The 21195-nt window shown below is 38.9% G+C and overlaps 1 protein-coding gene across 1 annotated transcript in view; it reads left to right on the forward strand.

Moving 5' to 3' along the window:
- The window catches only part of gfra2a (GDNF family receptor alpha 2a), a 158735-nt gene extending 153830 nt beyond the window's left edge, over nucleotides 1–4905 (forward strand). The window contains exon 9 of the mRNA XM_022670471.2: nucleotides 123–4905. Within this exon, the coding sequence (XP_022526192.2) occupies nucleotides 123–230 (108 nt within the window). The 3' untranslated portion in view covers nucleotides 231–4905. The remainder of the gene's footprint in view (nucleotides 1–122) is intronic.
- The last annotated feature ends 16290 nt before the right edge of the window (nucleotides 4906–21195 follow it).

Here is a 21195-nt window from a genome sequence, read left to right on the forward strand (position 1 = left end):
ACACCAAATTTCACCAAATTAAGAGTTACAAGGGTAGTTTTTTTTCATTATCTATATAAACTGCCTGAACTGATCCTCTAATTCATGTTCTCTTTTTTTTCTTGTCTCTCAAAAAAAAAAAGAGAACCCAGTTCACGCTTTTGCCTGGGAACCGGAGCCCAGAGCTGAAGCTCGGCGCTGGAGCCTGGATGCTGTGGCTGGTTTACGCAGCGGGAAGCATCGCGGTCTGAACCTGCTGGACGCGTGCGTCTCAGAGACACAAGGACAGGCTTGACCGATCTTCGAAAAAAAAAAAAAAAGACCAAATTCTTTGCTCATCTGTCTTCTCGCTACTGCTACAGCTTTATTTCTGTCCAGATTACAACGCAAGACATCCAGTACGAGTGGAGGAACACCACCACCAAACGGAGAGCCGGAGAGAACGCTGAGATACATATCCGAGACTAAAGCTGCAGTGCATTGTGAGCGAGAACTAGACGGATATGGGTCGGACATAGACGTTTGAATGGAGTTGAATGGATAGAGTGGACGTGGATGGATGTTCCTCACTTTTTTGAGCTCCTGATTCCAGTGGGAGTAAACGGACCCGTGATTCGACCTTAAGTTTGGAAAGTTTGGAAGACGTTGGATGACTCACAGCTGCAAGATCGAACGTGGAGTTTTCAGGAGTCTACTGTACAGCATCTTTTCAAATGGAAGTTTGGTTGTACCCGTGTGACCATTTTCACCTGCTGACCAGCTCCGGACTCCACCGACATTTTGCTTTCCTTCTCTTTCTTTCTCTTCTTCCTTTCTTTCTTTCTTTTGCAGCCCTGACCTCCCGTTCCCCCTGATTTATCGGATTGTTCGCTACGCTCTTCTCTGACAGGTGCTTCGGCTTTTTTTTTTTCGCTTCGTGATTATTCCTTTTCTCACGGCGCCTTCGCTTTCTTCGCCCCACTCTTATATTTTTCCCTCTCTCACCCCTTCATCGCGGAGGAGTAATTGCTTTTCTCGTGGTTCTTTTTTTTTTTCAGTACAAAGTGTTTGAAGTATAAATCTGTACCCTGTCGACATGGTGTGAGGGCGTGTCGCTGCTGACAAGCTTTCTTAGTCCTGTTCTGTGCTTTTCTGACAGATTTCAAAAGGGGGGAGAAAAAAAAAATGTTAATGATAAAAAAATGAAGCGTTTCTGAAAAGTACCAATCGATGAAGTGGAGGGCTGACACTCGTGGAAAGGGAAGTGAGTGTTCGAGTTTGAAGTGAGTTCTAATGGGCACCCCACAAAGTACGGTATAATTGCAGTGTGTGAATATAAAATAAAATAAAAAAAAATATGTTTTTTTTTTTTCTTCAATTGTACAGATCACGATTATAATGTAAAGTCTTTACGTCCGGGATGATTACAGTGAACGCTGGAGTGTGTGAAGGAACTTGAAGGGACTGAAGGAACTAAAGGGACATGAGTGGAACGAAAACCATGAAGTGCAGTTAGGGTGTGTGTTCTTATACATAATTATAATTCAAACCTATTCGACCTTCAGGTTCCTTTTTCCTGGGCCTTGAACCTCTAAACTTCTCTAAATGCATTCTGTTCCACAGCACCAGTCAAAGGTTTGGACCTATCTGAATGAATGTGTAGTTTAAGTGTAGTTTATGAGTTAATTCTGGTTAATAAATATACAGTATATCTAATATTCCTTGATTTGTGAATTTCATCAGATCAAAAAGATTGTTTAATTTATTTCTAGGGATATTTTGTACTTTTTAGGTCATTATTTCTAGTTGCATTGTCTAATTCCTTCATTACAAATGCTTCAATCAAGTATTTTACTAGATTACATTTCTTAAAACAGTAAAAAAGTAAAATATTGTGAAATAAGTTGAGTAATCTTTGTAATTAATTAATAGTAGTACAAATGTTATAAAAAAAAATATATTGACTTCATTAAGGATTTTGCTGTAAAAATGGCCTGACTGATACCCATTGTAAGAAGCTGAATATGATATTATTATAACTGATAATATTGGCTGATTTAGTTACAGGATATTATTTATAGAATTTGTGATTATGTTGTTATATGCCAGTAATTGTTGGTAAAAACTGATTTGATGACTGATATGATGGTCAGTTAACTTCATGGTCATTAGATACATTTCCATATATGTTTATTTTACCTATGTTAACCTTTTATTACTCATTTTTTGGGTGTTCATTGAGGGTTATGAGAAAGTTGAAGTATTTTTTTATATATACATTTTTTTATTATTATTTGTTTGCGTTTTTAGGTTGCTTGTATGTTTTAATTAGTTTTAAAAATGCGCCTATATATTTTAAAAAAGCTTTTAGAGATATATTTCTTTTAGAAATATCCAGAATTCCAAAATACTGTTGTGTTGTAAAAGCACATCAGTAACCTATGTGCAACTAAGTTCCCCAAAAAAAGATCATTTTCTCTATGGTTTTAAGAATTTGAAAAATCTGACAGAAGCAAACCAGTTGTAACTTTAACTCTTAAAGTTATTAATGATCATAACCACCATTAATATGAATATAAATGAATAATAATCAGCTATGTTTGTGCCAATACCAATAAAACTGTGATTATTTGATATCAGAACACTATTATCAGCCATCTAGGATATCGGTCAGGCTCTGATACCTTTGTATGACAGGTATGAACTGTATGAACCTTCAGTCCTGATGGAAAATCATCATCTCAGATGTTCTCCTCATTAAAGCAACTTGAGGGAATGCTTAAAGAAGGTGAAGATCAGTTTAGGCTCAAGAGGATCTGTTGAAGAGCCTAAAAGAAGATCAAAAATTTAGAAAGTTTAGATTTGTTGGAGCTTAATGTATTTGTATTGTTTCATTGTTAGAATGTCTTCGTCTTTATTTTTCTTATAAAATTAGAAATATATATATACTCTTCAAAATAAGGTTATCAAAAAGGGTTCTAATGAGTGATACCAGGGAAGAACCACTTTTGGTTCCTTATATGTTTAAGGAAAACTGGTTCACTGATTCTGGTCTAGTTAATTGGGGTTTCATCATAGAGAGAAATCATTAAACCAAGCAAAAAAAACATGCTTGGCTAGATCTTTAAGGAATATAGAAGAAAACAAAGAAAATAAGAATGATCTTTTAAAGAGATGTTTGAGCTAAGAAAAAAATCCTTGGTTGATTCATACTCTCAGACTTTTTTGTTTAAAGGTGCCACGATCCATGATCTAGACCAGAGAACCAAAATATGGTCCATCAAAAATCAACTAAACCGTGGTCCAGTTAATTTGCAGTGTGTAAAAATGTTTCTACATGGTTCAGACTTTCAGACTAATTGCAGGAAATTATTGCAGGCTATTCTCATCACTTAAACAACAGAAGAAGAAAAAGCACTAGTGTTGTTTTGTAGTAATATTATAGGGGTTTACATGTGCAACTGCTGTATCTACTGTAACTGTAGATTAACCCTTATTTCTAAACAGATATAAAAGGAATTCAAGCTCATTCTATTGAGCTCATTCTGCTGTAAGTTTCTGGAAAGGGAGGCAGAATTCAGCACAACATCTAAAAAAGGCATCTGACTGAATGAACAACATTCTATTTTTTAGTTCACACATAGTAAACTGCAGTGTTAAACCAAAACCAACCACACTAAATGTAGTGTATAACATATAACAGTGGCGTGTAGTTAATATAGTCGGTACCCCTTGGTTATAACCCCCCCACACACACACATACACACACACACACAACCTCCGCCGCTGACGCTAACCACATATTCTCTGTTTTAACTTAGTACACATTAACTAATTCCTACAAGTACAGCTGTTGAACAAAGATCACTCGTTTGTATGCCTACAGTACACCAGAGCAGCCAAAACATTAAGTACACACACAAAAAAAAACAGTCAGGTGGCCTTTTATTGTGAATTAGTTTCACATTGAAGGACAGCCTTTAAAAAAGCTATTTAATATGATGTGACACAATATCTGTCTGATTTGCAGTCGCAATTCCATGATAGTTAGCTGATTATTTAACTAAGCCAGAATGTGTGCTGTTTTACAACTGAGCAACGCGTAGCCTCTTCAGCACAGCGCTGAGAATGGGTTACACAGTCATGGCCCCGCCCCCGTAGTGAAAATCATGAATCTGATTGGTTAGACTGTTCTTTGACTTTGCTAACAGACTCATTACTACACCCTTCTCAAAATCAGTAAAAGGGCTACGCAGACACAAGGGGGCAGAAGCCATTTTAAAAAGCTTTGATTGGCTAGAACAGCTGTCAGTCAGATAAGAGTCCCGTAGCAAATGAAGAACGCAGACTAATGCTTTGAATTAGTTGCTGTTTTTTATTTTAGTTAGTTTATAAAATATATGCTTATAGTTTTACAATAGCTAAAAAATATATTTCCTTATTAAATATTATGTAATGATTTCCATGCACCTAGAAGGGCCTCACTGCACACCACCGACATGTAAGAAACGTAGGAACCTTGCTCCGGGTTACACAGTCAAAATTATAAATTTCTTGCAATTATACACCCAAGCCAAAAACCACTAAAACCTTAATTTTGAAGAGTGTGTAACCTGTCCAAACTTTTGACTGCTGCTCACTGTGAAACAGAGCACTGGGTGATAGGAGTCGTAGTCTCTGCCAAAGATGGGAAGAAACGCTGTGCCGTGCAGGAACTGCGGAAAACAAGCCTGAAATTGTTCTTTTTGCCAAACGTGCCCCAGGTTGTGTTCAACACGAGTGTGTTTCGAGTTGTGTGAATGCGTCAGGGAACCAAATTCAAGTATTGGAAACACACCCTAAGGAGACAAGCGGAGGTGCCAATGCAACGAGTTATTAACAGCCATTGTGTAATCTGTCTAATATTTGAATAGAAATGTATACAAAAATAAAACCTCATTAACAGTCTGGAACATCCCTTATTGTTGTATATTGTACATTGTTTATACATTGTTGTGCTTTATGAGAACCACAAAGAACCTTCACAACAAGTCTCTGAAATCTGAAGTGTGACATCAAAATCTCTTAATAAATTTAAAAAGACAAGAACTGAATATAAATACTATGCCACACATTTGATGGGGTATAAGATTATATTTTTGTTATTTACATCACCTTCATGGTTCAGGTCCTAATTTGATTAAATCTGCCTTATTGTTCTGAGTGCATTGATGAGAATATGATTCCATCTATTACTTGTTAGCAACATTAGCATTGTTGCTTGGGTGCTAATTGATTGAGTGTAAGCTTATGTTGCTTGTTAGTTACATTAGTATTATTATTCAGGTGCTAATTGATGGAGTGTAAGCTTTTATTATTTGTTAGCGACATTAACATTATTACTCAGGTGCTAATTGATGGAGTGTAAGCTTTTATTATTTGTTAGCTACATTAGCATCATAAATCCAGTGCTAATTGATGTAGTGTAAGATTATATTGCTTGTTAGCTACATTAGCGTCATAACTCCTGTGCTAATTTATAGAGAATAAGCTTTTATAACTTGTTAGCTACATTAGCATCATAGCTCCAGTGCTAATTAATGGAGTGTAAGCTTATGTTGCTTGTTAGCTATATTAGCATTGTAACTCTAGTATTAATTGATGGAGTGTAAGCTTATATTACTTATTAGCTACAGTTATTATTGTTGTGGTATAAACATATATTACTTATTAGCTACATTAGCCATTTAGCTACAGTTCTATTTGCTGGGGTATAAGCATACATTACTTTTTAGCTACATCAGCCTTTTAGCTCAAGTTTTAATTGTTGGGGTATAAACATACATTACTTATTAGCTACATTAGCTATTTAGCAACAGTTCTAATCAGTGGGGTATAAGCTGTAAGCTTATAAGCTTATAAGCAAATAAGTAATACTTCTAAACTACAATAACCATTTATCTAAAGTTTTAATTGTCGAGGTATAAACATACATTTCTTATTAGCTACATTAGCATTTTAGCTACACTTCTAATTGTTGGGGTATAAGCTTACACTACTTACTAGCTACTTAGCTATAGTTCTAGTTGTTAGGGTATAAACATACATTACTTTTAGCTACATTAGCCTTTTAGCTACAGTTCTAATTGTAAGGGTATAAACATATATTACTTATTAGCTACATTAGCCTTTTAGCTACAGTTCTAATTGTATAAAAATACACTATGTCTTAGCTACACTTATTGTAAGGGTATAAGCATATATTACTTATTAGCTACATTAGCCTTTTAGCTACATTTCTAATTGTATAAAAATACATGTCTTAGCTACACTTATTAGCTACATTAGCCTTTTAGCTACAGTTCTAATCGTTGGGGTATAAACGTACATTACTTATTAGCTACATTAATCTTTTGTTGGGGTATAAGCTTGCATTCTTTCTCAACTACATTAGCTATTAAGCTGCAGTGCTAATTAGTGGGATATATACATACATTAATGATTAGCAATATTAGCTATTTAGCTAAAGTTCTAATCAGTGGGTTTTCAGCTAATACCTTAGTTTTGAATCTGCAGTGCTAATTAGTGCGGTATAGGCATACATTAATGCTTAGATACATTTGCTTAGTAGCTCCAGCATCATATGGTGCTTAATCAGCTTAAATTCCTTCTTAGCTACATTAGCCTTATAGTTTCATTGCTAATTAGTGGGGTATAGGCTTCCTTAATAAAAAAAAAAGCTTTTATTAACTACATTAGTTTTGTAGCTACAGTGCTAATTAGTGGGATATAAGAATACATTACTTCATAGATACATTTGTTTTGCTAAAATAAAAAAGCTTTCATTAACTACATTACGTTTGAGCTATTTTAGCCTCATATATGCAGTAAAAAAAAAAAAACAAAGAAGCAAATTTCAGAAAATTAAACATGTCTTGGTAGATCAGTCACATATAGGGTGGGTTAATGGACCAAGACAACTACCACTAATGACAGACTACTGCTTTAATTACTCCAGTCTGCTCCTGTGGAAGCAGTTCACGTGCGGAAAGTACAAAGATGATTATTTCTGGAGGAAATGAAGAAGTTTGAGATGCAGTGAGCGCTGAACTGTTGAGGTGAGGCTAATGAACATGTGCAGGTTTGTGTAAATAAGCGTATTCCGAAACAGAAACACAGAACAGTTCATTAAAGATTCATTAAGACGTGTCGAGCATATGTATGTGTTTAATTGCTAATGCATCATTCAGCAGCTCTAGGTAGATGCTGATTATTATGCTTGCAGGCGGTCCAGCGTCCCTCTGCTGCAGAACCAGCGGCTAGGAGGAAATCTGCTGAGCTGCGGAGGAAATTCTGATCAGATAAACTTAAGCTTGAATTGCAGAACAGAGTAAATTGAAAGGAAAATATATAATATACAGTTATTGACAAAAAAGTAACTCACCAAGAAGGAGTTGGAATGGAGTAAAAATGTATATGTGTGTGGAATGTAATAACTTTACAGGAGAGATAAAAAACCTTCTAAACTTTTAATAGAGGTCAGTGTAAAAAGAGTTTATTTTAGGTAATTTTATGGTATTTCTATTGATCCATTCATCAAGAACATTTGGCACAGTGTAAGGCACAGTTTGTCTGTGTACAATACAGTTACAATACAGTTACAGTCCATAGCAGTCCAGATTTCTTTTTCATAACACTCCTGCAAATGAAGATGACAGTAGCTGACTAATGGATGCCCTAGCTAGCATGCAATTTATTGAAATGTCCTGCTTTTCTCAGTCTAGTGATGCAACCTCTTTCAAAGTCTATTCAGAGGCTATTTTCAAGGCAGGTCAAGCTGTCTCTCACTAAGAGGTACACTACCCTAAAGTTGCCTTTTAGAGCCTTTTTATATAAGGCAGAGGGCTGTGGGTCTTTAATCGTATATGTATCAATTTGAGACATAACTGCATGCCAAGGTGTGTTAATTTTTGTCAGTGTCTGAGTCTAAGGAGTGTTCTCCTGCACCTTTACGAGAAACACTCTATATATGTAAAGGAACTCAGTTCTGATTGGCTGATCATTTCAGTAGCAGTACTTGCTGAGACTTCAGCGCAAGAAGATAAAGATGGATGGATGCAAGGAATTTTTATATAATTTTATTTCATTTTTATTTCTGTTTCCCCCCAATTTACACGGCCAATTAGCCAACCAACTCATTAGGACTCTCCCTATCACTAGTGATGCTCCAACACCAGGAGGGTGAAGACTAGCACATGCCTCCTCCGATACATGTGAAGTCAGCCACCGCTTCTTTTCGAACTGCTGGTGATGCAACATTCCTGAATAGCATCACAGTGCGCTCGGAGGAAAGCACAGCAACTCGGTTCCAATACATCAGCTCACAGCCGCTTTGTGCTGATCAACATCACCCTTTGGAGTGATGTGGGATGAGAATGCCATCTCTCAGGTCTCTGGTTGCTGATGGCAAGCTACTTGACCAGGATTCGAACCAGCGATCTCCTGATCATAGTGGCAGCGCCTTGCCCGCTGGATTACTCAGAGCCCTCAGATGCAAGCATTTTTGTAACATTACAAAATCAGAACAAAATCAACGAACAGAGAATGGGCTTTTTTGCTTTTTTGTTAAGGCACATGGAGTGCACGGGCTATTTTTGGAAAAATCTGTTGAGGAAAATCCGTTTTGCCAAGATACAGACCCTTTCACAATGCACTCCAGATTATTGCATATCAGGGTCGATGTGGAGTGTTATGAAGTGTTATGAGCATCAAGTAAATCTCGGCCTGCCTCACAACGGAAGCTACGGAGTTCGCGTTTGTAGGCAGTTCACGGCTGGGTCAGTGTGAGGGCTGTCAGCTGGGACAGGTTTAATGCTAATGGGAGATAAATGAATGGGAAAAATCACAACAATGGGAGAAAATTGGATTTATTGGTGGACCGGAGCTTGTGTGGTGGGAGTGCAGTGGCTGCGGAGGCAGAGCAGTCGTCTCCACTGTGTGTGAAATCCGGAAAACATTCATGAAAAAATCCCTGCGTGTTGTCAGGTTGCATTTAGCGCTACAGCTGCCTGTGACAGAGACAGAGGAGAAAACTCATCTTCAAAGTGCAGAGCTGCCGAGAGCTTTCCCATACAGCAAACACACACACACACTCCCCCAAACACACAGATTTCGACAGCATCTCCAAACAAATATGCAGCTTTCATTGTCTATTTGTTTGTACAGTCACATAGTAAAGCTTAAACACCTACTTCCTTGTGCTTCCACTCACTGTCCCTTTTTTGGAAATACCTACCCAAGCTACTTCCATGTGCTTCCAATCATTGGCCACTTCCTTCATTTCGCTTACATTCACTGGCCACTACTAATAACACTTCCGTCCATGTTCTTCCCCTCACTGGTCGCTTTATTAGAAACACCTACCTCCTTTTGCTTCCACTCACTGGCCACTTCATAAGAACTCAATCTCTCCTTGAGCTTCAACTCCCTGGCCACTCTAGTAAAACCAAATCTTTCCTTGAGCTTCCACTCACTGGCCACTTTATTAGAAACACCTACCTCCTTTTGCTTCCACTCACTGGCCACTTTATAAGAAACACCCAACTCCTTTTGCTTAGACTCACCTGGTCACTCTATTAGAACCCAATCTTTCCTTGAGCTTCAACTCTCTGGCCACTTTATCAGAAACACATACCTCCTTTTGCTAAGACCCACCTGGTCACTTTATTAGAACCCAATCTCTCCTTGAGCTTCAACTCTCTGACCACTTTATTAGAAACACCTACCTCCTTTTGCTTGGACTCACCTGGCCACTTTATTAGAACCAAATCTTTCCCTGAGCTTCCACTCACTTGGCCACTTTATTAGAAACACCTACCTCCCTTTGCTTAGACTCACCTGGCCACTTTATTAGAAACACCTACCTCCCTTTGCTTAGACTCACCTAGCCACTTTATTAGAACCAAATCTTTCCTTGAGCTTCCACTCAGTGGCCACTTTATCAGAAACAACTACCTCCTTTTGCTTCCACTCACTAGCCACTTTATTAGAAACACCTACAGCTCACACTGAGAGAACATTCCAATTAAGCATTCCCACAAACTAAATGGAAAATCATTTTTAAATGTTCGCAGAATCGTAACATACAATTTTTCTGTTGTTGTTGCAAAGCGATTATATTGATGTTCTGGAAACATTGACATAAATGATAAAAAAGGGTCTGGAAACTGGGCGAATTCACACTGAGAGAATGTTTCAGTGCAATCTAAATATTAAAGGATCCTTTTGACATCATACTTAGCACACAATAAAATGGGATGTTATAAAAAATGTAAAAAAATATATGAAACTAAAAAATAAGTCAGTTATGTTTAAGACAATATAGTTAGAAGAAGAAGTTTATAGATAGAATAAAGGGAAAGGGTGTGATTAAGAGTTAAAAAGTGATGGCCTGGTAATGTTTAGGAGATTTGAGTGATTCTAATGCTCTATTGTTCTACCAGCCAAAAATATTAAAAAAAAACATACCCCAATGTTTACTTAGTTTACTGTCATAGCAACCTTTTACCTGAAATGGAACATGAGAGGGACTGCATAATGCCGCAGGCCGAATGGCGTAGATCAGCACAGCAGTGCCCATATTACACGTTACAGCATGAACCTTGAGTGTATTATTGCGATTATACCACAGTTCCATTATTGCTCTTCATTAAAAGATTAAAGAGGATGAGAAAGTACGATCTGTTTGGTTATAAAAACTAATTAGAGTTAAAATAGTTTCATTGCTGCTCTGTTTGTAGCTGCGCTGTTTGGCTTGTAAGCGCTGCATTGCTGCTAGTTTACCTGTATGTATCGGAGCAACACATGGAAAGCTTTGGTTACAGTGCATTACCGGCTGATAATGGCTCTCGTAGAACACCTCTCAGCCAATCAGATTGCAGGGTTGGAACTATGCAAAATGATCAGAACTATATAATTGTATCACTGGTTTAAAAGTATGTACAGTTATGGTCATCACTGTTGGGCATCTTCGCAGTGCATCAATGTATGTAATGCATATTGACATATTTTTCTAAATTAAGATGCTGATTACATTGATGAGTTAACGTTGCCCTATTTGACAGTGATCATTTCTAATACTCATAATACAGATATGTTATATGATAATATAAGCATAGGCGCATAGGATTAAAGGTCTTGTTTTGGTTGAAATGAAGCCAGTTATTAAGCTGAATACTCCACCAACACATAATGCTTGTCTTCACTGAGCTTAACTCCTCACTGGAATATCAAAGCAGTGTGTTTTCCACAGAATTTATAATTGAGGGCCTAATTATTTTCTCCAGCGCTCTCAATGTGTATTCATAAACTCCATTCTCCAGGTGAACGTGACGCTACTGCAGAGTGACGCCTCCTCCTCCAGACAGCCCCGATTGGCTCCTTCACGCTGGAAGATAACGCTGCTTTATCACAACTCCCGTGCATTTTATCCGTCGGATCGGAGCACGTCCTGGAGAGCGGAGATGAGGGAGGAATGACTAAAAGCTTCCTCCGTTTATCCGAACGTGTGCGGCGCTGGTGTTTAATGGTGCTGTCAGCAGTGATTTCTAATAAAGGCTCGGACGGGCCGGCGCGGCCCCCCTGCTGTGTTGAGGCGGTGTTTAGGGCTCAGCGTTCACACTTTGACAACTGCATTTTTCACCCAGTGTGAAGCGCTGAAGCAGGCTGCCTCACACACAGCCGCGCAGAGCTATTGGGGTGTGATTGGGAGTGTAGTGTGGGATGACATATTTCAGAAATACACGACCATGTTTTGTCCCATTGTACATTTATAAAGTCTATACGTACCATATTCTTAATATTGTGTAAAAACTGCTTATTTTTAATATCATATGTGAGCCTTTTCGGAAATTGATGGAGTAATACTGGGGTTGTAGGAATTTTGTGGTAGTATTGGTGGTTACAAACCAAATGTAGGGACAGAGAGGTTAGTGTTTTAGTGGGTTTATGAACCAACACTAAAGGAGAAATGTTTGTTTATGGACCAATTGTGGTAGTAATTTGGTAGTATTGGGAGTTACAGACCAAGTTTAGGGACACTGTAGTAGTGCTTTAGGTCCAATGAACCAAATGTAAGGACATGTTTGGGGGTGTTATGGATCAAATGTGAGGACAAGAAGGTCTTGTTTGGGGTGTTATGAGAAAATATTGAGCTAATGAGATGTTTAGTGTTTAGTAATACATTGCTAGTACTTGGCCTTAACGATTCAAAGATTCAAGGAGACTTTATTGTCATTCGCATCACATGTGGTACATAAGGTAGAATTAAATTGTGATCTCACGATCCAGTTTACACCCAAGAGCTGTTGTTAAAATAGGTAAATATAGATAAAAAAGATACCAAAGTAAAGGAATACAATACAATAAAATAGAATAGAACAAAATAGATATCAAGATAAATGCACACAAAAAAATAGGGAGAGTTGGCAGGTAGCAGCAACATGAAGTCCAGAGTGCAAGTTTGCTATAGCAGCATGATAATGTGAATTAAGAGCACAAGTACAAGACAAAGTGTTCAGTGATGTTTAAGGTGACCATGTTTGTAAGAGTAATTGTCCTTGTAAAGTGACAGTGCAGTGTGTTTTTTTTTGTTAAAAAAAAACAACCTTCTACAAAAACAACCTATGTTGTTTTTGAAGTTGTAGGTCAATTTTGGGGGCACGGAGTAGGTGTTAAGGGTAATGAACCTGTTGTGGGGACACTTAGAGGACTAATGATGGGAACACTGAGGGAGAATTGTAGGCTGTGAACCAATTGTAAGGACATTGGTCTTGTGCAGATACAGAACATTTTGTTGAAAGTCATAAACTAGTTGTGAACATTAAATGGAGACTAATGTTGAGGGCTATGGACCAAAGGTAAAGGGAACACAGAGGTAGTCTTTAAGGTGTTACAAACTAATGGTGGGAACATTGAGGGAAAACTGTAGGGGACACTAAGGTGGTGTTATGGGTCATGATCCAATGTGGGGATTTTTATATAGTTTTGAGAGTTATGGATCAATTTGGATACAGTGAGATAGTGTTGGATGCTTATGGGGGCACTGAGGTAATGTTGAGGGTTATGAACCATTTGTGGGGACACTGGGGTTTTACCTTTCATGGTAATTTGGTGAAGTAGAAGCTTCTTATATTCGTAAGCTACATTACCCTTGTAGCTGAAATAAATGAGCAAATTTCAGACACAGAACATCTGGGGTGAAATTTGGTAGATTTAACTTTTCGCTGAACTGTTGCTGTAAGTAGGCCGGGGAGCTGTTAGCTGTCACCTGAGAGTCTGGGCTGCTGGAGCTGCATTATAAAGTCAGAGAGTGTTAGCGACACCATTACAGATAAACCTGCAGACACCTCAGAGCTTCGGCTCACAGACAGCCGAGTTTAGAAACTCTCCCTGAGTCTTACCTTCAGGATTTGCATTTCTGTCCTGTATTGGAGTGTGCTGTGTCAGTTTGTATTAGTGTATGCATGGTTATGTGTGGGTGTGTGGGTTTGAGTACTCCAACTCTATCCTTAACCACAGAAATCAAAACACCAGCTTAGTCTTACTTTACGTTCACTAATTAAGCTATTTTTAATCAAGGATAGCAGCCAAATGTGATCACACCTACACAGTGATCATGCTGTCATCGTGCAGGGTGCCACAAAAGAGATAAGTACATGCACACACTCAGCAGAAGAAGATCTAGCTGGATTAGAGCAGTCAGAGTACCGGATTTGGTATGACATCCTCAGTGAAGTACCAATTTATGCTCAGCTACTGGGTCAACATTTAAAACCCAGCAGAAATTATGATTATTCATCATTTATTACTTTATGTTATATTGTTTTCACCCAAAAACAATTGTTGCACCATGAAGGAATCAACCTACAAAAATGAAACTTGGTGGGTAGTCATGACAAACTGTCATAAAATTATTCATTGTAGCATCTTTAGCGAGCAGTTCTAATTTGTCTTAGTGGAACCTTTAACAGGACAATGCTTATCCACACACTGAAGCCGTCTGAAGAGCTTGCCTTAAAAGAGAACTCCGATGTAAAATGGACTTTTGTTGTAGTAAAACTTTATAAAAAACTACTAACTTTTGATGAATAGCACACCCTGCTGTTCTCCCACAGCGTTCTGAGATCCAGAAATTTTAACAATTTGTCCAAACACCCTTCAGATTGGGTGACACGGGGCATAATTTGCCCCTATAAATCGCTTTTTTCACCATTATCCGGCTCAAAGTAGTTCCACGTGAGCTTCAGTGCCGAGCGCCGGCATTACTCCTGGCACCAACTGCTTTGCCATGCGGAGTCTATGTATATATATACATAGCGTTGCAGCTGGCGCCAGGAGTAATGGTGACGCTCAGCGCTGAAGCTAGCATTATGGGATGTAAACAGTGTTTTTTAATAAGCTTCTTGTGCACTATTTAAGTTATTAATGCCTCGTTTTAAATGGCAGGGCTCTCCGGATTATAGCAAGGAGGTGTGGAGCTACTTTGAGCCTGGATAATGATGGAAAAAGCGATTTATTAGGGCAAATTATGCCCCGTGTCACCCAGACTGAAGAGTGTTTGGACAAAATGTTACAATTTCAGGATCTTGGAATGATGTGGGAGAATGGAGGTGTGCTATTTATCAAAGGTAAGTACTTTTTATATTGTTTTACTAAACCAAAAGTCCATTTTACACGAGAGTTCTCCTTTAAGGACACAAATACAATGCCATGGTCAACTGCATCAACAGTGTGATACTCTACCCCTGCTGCAAAATCTGAGGATTTTCAAGCTGTGTGGAATTAATTATTGCATGTCCAACATGCTTTGGCATGTTGGGTTACACATGCATTATATACTTCTTCTGTATGTGTAGCTCAATAAATCTGAACCAAGAGTTGCTCATATCCATATGCATTTTTAATAATTTATTTTAGATTTGTTCCTGTTAATCTTTATTTTTTCTTCCAAATAGCACAGTAATCTGACCACCCAGAATACCACAGCAATCACTTGGAACAGTTTACCAACGGCTGATCACCTGACATGCCATAGAACCACTTGGAACAGAATATAAACCGTTGAGGAACCCATTAAAGAAACCACACAAGATGCCATAGCAGCCACTTGAAACAGTATAACAAGCATTGAGTAACCTTCAAAGAAATCCCTTGGGATACCATAGCAACCACTTGGAACAGTGTAGCAACTGCCTTGCAACCTCAAAGAAACCATCTAGGAACACCATAGCAACCACTTGGAACACTATGTAAACCTTTGAGGAGCCTATTACAGAAATCACACAACATACCGTATGAAACAATATACCGAGCATTAAGTAACCTTCACATAAATTATTTGGGATACCATAGTCTCCCCCTGAAACGGTGTACCAAACACTGAGTAACCTTCACTGAAACCACCTAGAATACCATAACAACCACTTAAAACAGTGTACCAAGTATTGAGTAACCTTCACTGAAACCACCTAGAATACCATAACAACCACTTAAAACAGTATACCAAGTATTGAGTAACCTTCACTGAAACCACCTAGAATACCATAACAACCCCTTGGAACAGTGTAGCAACTGTCTAGCAACCTCACAGAAACACATGGAATACCACAGCACCACTTGGAACAGTATATAAACCATTGACGAACCCATTACAGAAACCACACAACATACCATAGCAACCACTTGGAATAGTATACCAAGCATTTAGTCACTTTCACAGAAATCATCTGGGATACCATAGCAACCACTTGGAACAGTTTTGCAACTGTCTGGCAACCTTACAGAAACTACACAGAATACAATAGGAACCACTTGGAACAGTGTAGCAATTGTCTAGCAACCTCAAAGAAACCACCCAGAATACCATAACAACCGCTTGGAACAGTATATAAACCGCTGAGGAATTCATTACAGAAACCACACAAAATACCATAGCCTCCTCCTGGAACAGTTTAGCAACTGTCTGGCAACCTCACAGAAACCACCTAGAATGCCATAACACCCACTTAAAACAGTGTATCAAGCACTGAGTAACCTTCACTGAAACCACCTACAATACCATAATAACCCCTTGTAACAGTGTAGAAATTGTCCAGCAACCTTGCAAAAAAACATCCTGGAATACCAAAGCAACCACTTGGAACACTATGTAAACCTTCGTTGAACTCACACAAGAAACCACACAAGATACCATAACAACCATTTAAAACAGTGTACCAAGCATTGAGTGACCTTTACTGAAACGACCTAGAATACCGTAACAACCAATTGGAACAGTTTACCAAGCAGTTTACCTTCACTGAAACAACCTAGATTACCATAACAGCCACTTGGAACAGTGTACCAAGCATTGAGCGACCTTTACTAAAACCCCCTAGAATACCATAACAACCACTTGGAACAGTTTACCAAGCATTGAGTAACCTTCACTGAAACCACCTAGAATACCATAACAACCTCTTGGAACAGTGTAGCAACTGTCTAGCAACATCACAGAAACCACCTGGAATACCACAGCACCACTTGGAACACTATATAAACCATTGAGGAACCCATCACAGAAACCACACAATATACCATAGCAACCACTTGGAACACTATATAAACCGTTGAGGAACCCATCACAGAAACCACACAATATACCATAGCAACCACTTGGAACACTATATAAACCGTTGAGGAACCCATCACAGAAACCACACAATATACCATAGCAACCACTTGGAGCAGTATACCTACCGATGAGGAACCCTCACAGAAACCAACTGCTACACAGACTGAGAGAGAAAGAGACAGCGGGAGTACATCAGTAGTGCTGTGTATCAGAGGAATGGAGGATATAAGTGTAGGAGATAAGGTACATAAAATGAAATGTGCTGAGTAAGCAGGACATGATAGGGCTTATCTGTATGTGTGTGTGTGTGTGTGTGTTTAAGTATATATGAGCACATATACACATGCATGTGCACTGTCTGCACTGTAGCCTCAAATGTTCTTCAGTTTCTCAGAGAAAGTTTTAAACATCCTCTTGATTCAAGGCAAATTAGAGCTGGCTGTCCTGTTCTGACCTGAGCCTGATTTCCCCACAATCACAAAATGTGGGGTCTGGACCCGACACTGAGATAAATACACACACACACACACAAGTGCTCTAAACGCTAATCAATTATTCATGGCCCCCAGCGGATCAGCCCGAAAGGAGAACGAAGGGAGGAGATGCAGTTCTGCAGATGTGCAGTTCAACTGGAGAGAGAAGGACAGAAAAGAAAAGATGAGGGAAGAGGAAAGACAAAAAAACAGAGATGAGATGATATGACAGAAGAAGAAGAGGAAGAAGAAGAGTGGAGAAGAATAGATAAGAATAGAGAGAAGTTAAGGAGAAGACCAGATAAGATGTTAAAAAACTTGGAGAAGAAACAGGAAAAGAGTAAGATAAGAGGGGGAAGAAGAGAACAGTGCAGAAGGAAAAAGGGGAAGAGAAGAAAAGAGAAGAAAACAGAGAGGAGATGATAGGAGAAAAGAGGTGAGCTGAAGAAGAAGAGTGGAAAAGAAGAAGAAGAGTGGAAAAGAAAGAATAAGGGAAGAAATAATGAAAGGAGAAGACGAGATAAGATAAAACAGCTAGAAAAAGAAACAGGAAAAGAGAAAGATATGAGGGGAAGAAGAGAACAGTGCAGAATAAAAAAGAGGAAGAGAAAAAAAGAGAAGAAAACAGAGAGGAGATGATAGGAGAGAAGAGAAGAGAACAAAATGGAAGAGCTGAAGAAGAAGAAAAGACAAGAGAAGAGTGGACAAGAAAATTGGAGAAGAGAGGAGAATAGAAGAGAAAAAAATGGCTGAAACAGAGAATAAAAACAGAGAAAAAACTTCCTCTCTTTTTTATATTCTTCTATTATTTTTTTCTGTTCTCTTCTTTCCTTTACTTTTCTCATATTTTCTTTTTTCCTCTCCTTTGTCTCCTCTTTTTTTACTTATTTCTTTTCTTTGTCTACTCACTTCTCCTTTTTTCTCTTCAAGTGTCTCATTTTTCTATTTTCTTCTCTCTTTCTTTCATCTCTTCTCTTTTCTTTTCATCAAGTCTTTTTTCTTCTCCATTCTCTTTCCTTTCTCCTACTTTTTTCTCAAATCCTCTCTTCTCTTTTTCATTTGCTCTTTTTGTTCTCTAATCTTCTTCTTCTTGCTCTTTTCTCTGTAACTAAGTTTTCTCCTCTTTTCATCTTTCATTTCCTTTATTTTCTGTTCTCTACTTTTTGTTCTTTTCCTCCCTTCTCTTTTCCTCTTTCATCTTCTCTTCATTTTGCTCTTTGTCTTCTCCTCTTATCGTCCTCTCATTAGAGTAAAAAGCGAGATTGATCGTTATCTCTAATATTTCATATTAAATGTATCAGATAATTGATGTTCTCTGCCAAAAGATCTCCTTCCGAAGGCGGAACATTTATTCAGACGTGTCTGAGTGAAATCCCTCCGGAATGCTTCATCATTAGCTCATAAATTAAAACTCCTGCAGCAGAAATTACAGAACTCGCCGAGCTCACGACTCCAGAACTGATAAAAATATATGTTTCCTTTTTCACTATGTTTCTCGTGCAGCTGCTGCAGCTGTAAATTAAACAAGCGAGTGGGAGAACATCCATCAGCTGACACACGGTTTACAATCCATCACTGAGACTGGAACTGGACATCCAGGTTTTCTGGTTAAATAGAAACGTTAAGGAAGCTGAAGCACTCGGATATGGCAGGGCCAAATGGTTGCTAAGGCCGTGTCTTAATGTTCTGTGCTGGAACGGACTGTTAGGCTGGTTACAGGGCTTCTTTTTCCATTTGCTGTGTTGATAAATCAGGACCAACAAGTTCACTGAGCCTCTAATACAGGCCTATTTTAGACAGTTACTGTTGTTAGATGTATCTGGACTCACTTGCCAGCATTGATTTGACAGAGCTAGTAAGTTAGCATTCTAAGTTGCAAAGTAGAGTGTGAAATGGAAAACTGTGAGCTTTCACAACAGCTATAGTCCTCCTCCAACATCACTTCGTCCAAAATCACTACCACAACGTGAGCACACAGACTGCAGGTGTTGTCCTCATACTATATCACACTAGCTAACATCCGTTTCCCACATCATTATCGTTTCTCATTCTGCTAAAATCCATTGTTTCTTGTTCTTTGCGAAACACCATAGGTCTCTATAGTTGTGTATACTATAGTTGTGTGTGCATGCTGCATATGAAACTGTTTCTCAGCCTCCCTTGTCTGCTGTAGCAAGTAAAAGAAAATCCTCAGAAATACGAGTTGATCAGAGAGACGTTAGGGTGTCTACTCAACCAGTGACTTCATGGCCTCGCCCACCTCGGCTCAGGACCGCCCACAGGCAGCACTCAACCTGGGCTATAGCATTAGGAGCTATTGCTAAGGTGGAGCAGATCTAGTTAGCGTTAGCTATCTTGTGTAGGTAACTTTAGGTTTAAATTATATCTCCGGATACAGGTCAAAGCAGGCATCGTTTGTGTCAGATTTTACGGTATAAAGCGGACTCTGAGGCTTCGCCGTGGTGAAACCGCCCAAGCACCGAATCTCCAAGTCTGAGGTAAGAGTTTAGTAGCTTTAGTTTATCTTAAAAAAACATTATCAATGCCGGGTAGGAGGTTATTCGCGCAGCCGCGGGGATAGCCGAGTCGTGGCCGCGAGTAGGGGGTTGATAACATTTCTCACCTAGCACTCTATAGTGCTATATATTTAACAAAGGCTTCATTTTGTCATTTAAGTTTTAGAGCTGTAAAATTGACTGTGGGGGGGAAACCAATCAGAGGTGATATATATATATTTGCATGTATGAATATTCATGAGCAAGAGCTAAAACCTGTCTTGCTTTAGAGACCACTAATCCAGTGATATAAAGCAGGGTTATACAGAAACACCTGAGCATTTTATTTATTTATTTATTTTTTACAAAAAACAGCTCACATGACATTCATTCATACTAGAGACCACAATTAGACATTTTAAAATGAATGACCTTTAAGCCCAAGATCGCAGGAAAATTCATTCAGCTGACACTCGACCTTCGACATGCAGAACTGAGCTAAATGTGGTTTAAACTCAAGTTTGCACCCCTCCACCCTTGGATGTAAGCCAAGCATTTGGGCCTAAACGGACCTACATTCAAAGTGGAACCAGGCTGATGTGACGCCATCCAACCCTGCAGTGGAAAAGCAGCCATTGATGCTCATGGAGGTCCCACCTCACAACTTACAGGACTTAAATAATCTGCTGCTTTCTGAATGTCTTGGTGCCAAATAGCACTGATACCTTCAGAGGTCTTGTGGAGTCCATGCCATGATGGATGGGTCAGAGCTGTTATAGGGTAAAAAGTGGAGCCAATAGAAGAGGCAGGTGGTGTAATATTTTAATGTAACAATAACGATAACTTTTACAGTTACTCAAATAACATATTTCATGTATATAAATGAAATTGAGTGTGTGTGTGTGTGTGTTTATACATGCGTGTGTGTGACTGACTCAGCTGTTCAGTCTCAGAGGGCAGATAAAGTGCTGATTAGAGCAGCTTTGCTCCGAACCCTCCACCCAGAATACCACACCATTAATCACACACACACACCACACACACACACACACACTCCACATTGTCACACACTCCAATTAAACACACACGCACACACAGTACTGGACACAGGAACAGCAAAAAAAGAAGCAGGGCGAGTGTGTGTATATGAACTTGATTAAAAGCAGTTCACCATGTGAACTTTACAAACACCTTCTTTGAGCTTGCACTCTCTGGCCACTTTATTAGAAACACCTACTGATCTCCTTGTGCTTCCACTCTCTGTTGGCCACTTTATTAGAAACACCTACTGATCTCCTTGTGCTTTCTCTCTCTGGCCACTTTATTAGAAACACCTATTGATCTCCTTGTGCGTTCTCTCTCTGGCCACTTTATTAGAAACACCTACTGATCCCCTTGTGCTTCTATTCTCTGGCCACTTTATTAGAAACACCTACTGATCCCCTTGTGCTTCCACTCACTCTCTGGCCACTTTATTAGAAACACCTATTGATCTTCTTGTGCTTACACTCACTCTCTGATGGCCACTTTATTAGAAACACCTACTGATCTCCTTGTGCTTTCTCTCTCTGGCCACTTTATTAGAAACACCTACTTATCTCCTTGTGCTTCCACTCAC

Source organism: Astyanax mexicanus, chromosome 12 (genome assembly GCF_023375975.1).
Source record: "Astyanax mexicanus isolate ESR-SI-001 chromosome 12, AstMex3_surface, whole genome shotgun sequence".
Classification (NCBI taxonomy): domain Eukaryota; kingdom Metazoa; phylum Chordata; class Actinopteri; order Characiformes; family Acestrorhamphidae; genus Astyanax; species Astyanax mexicanus.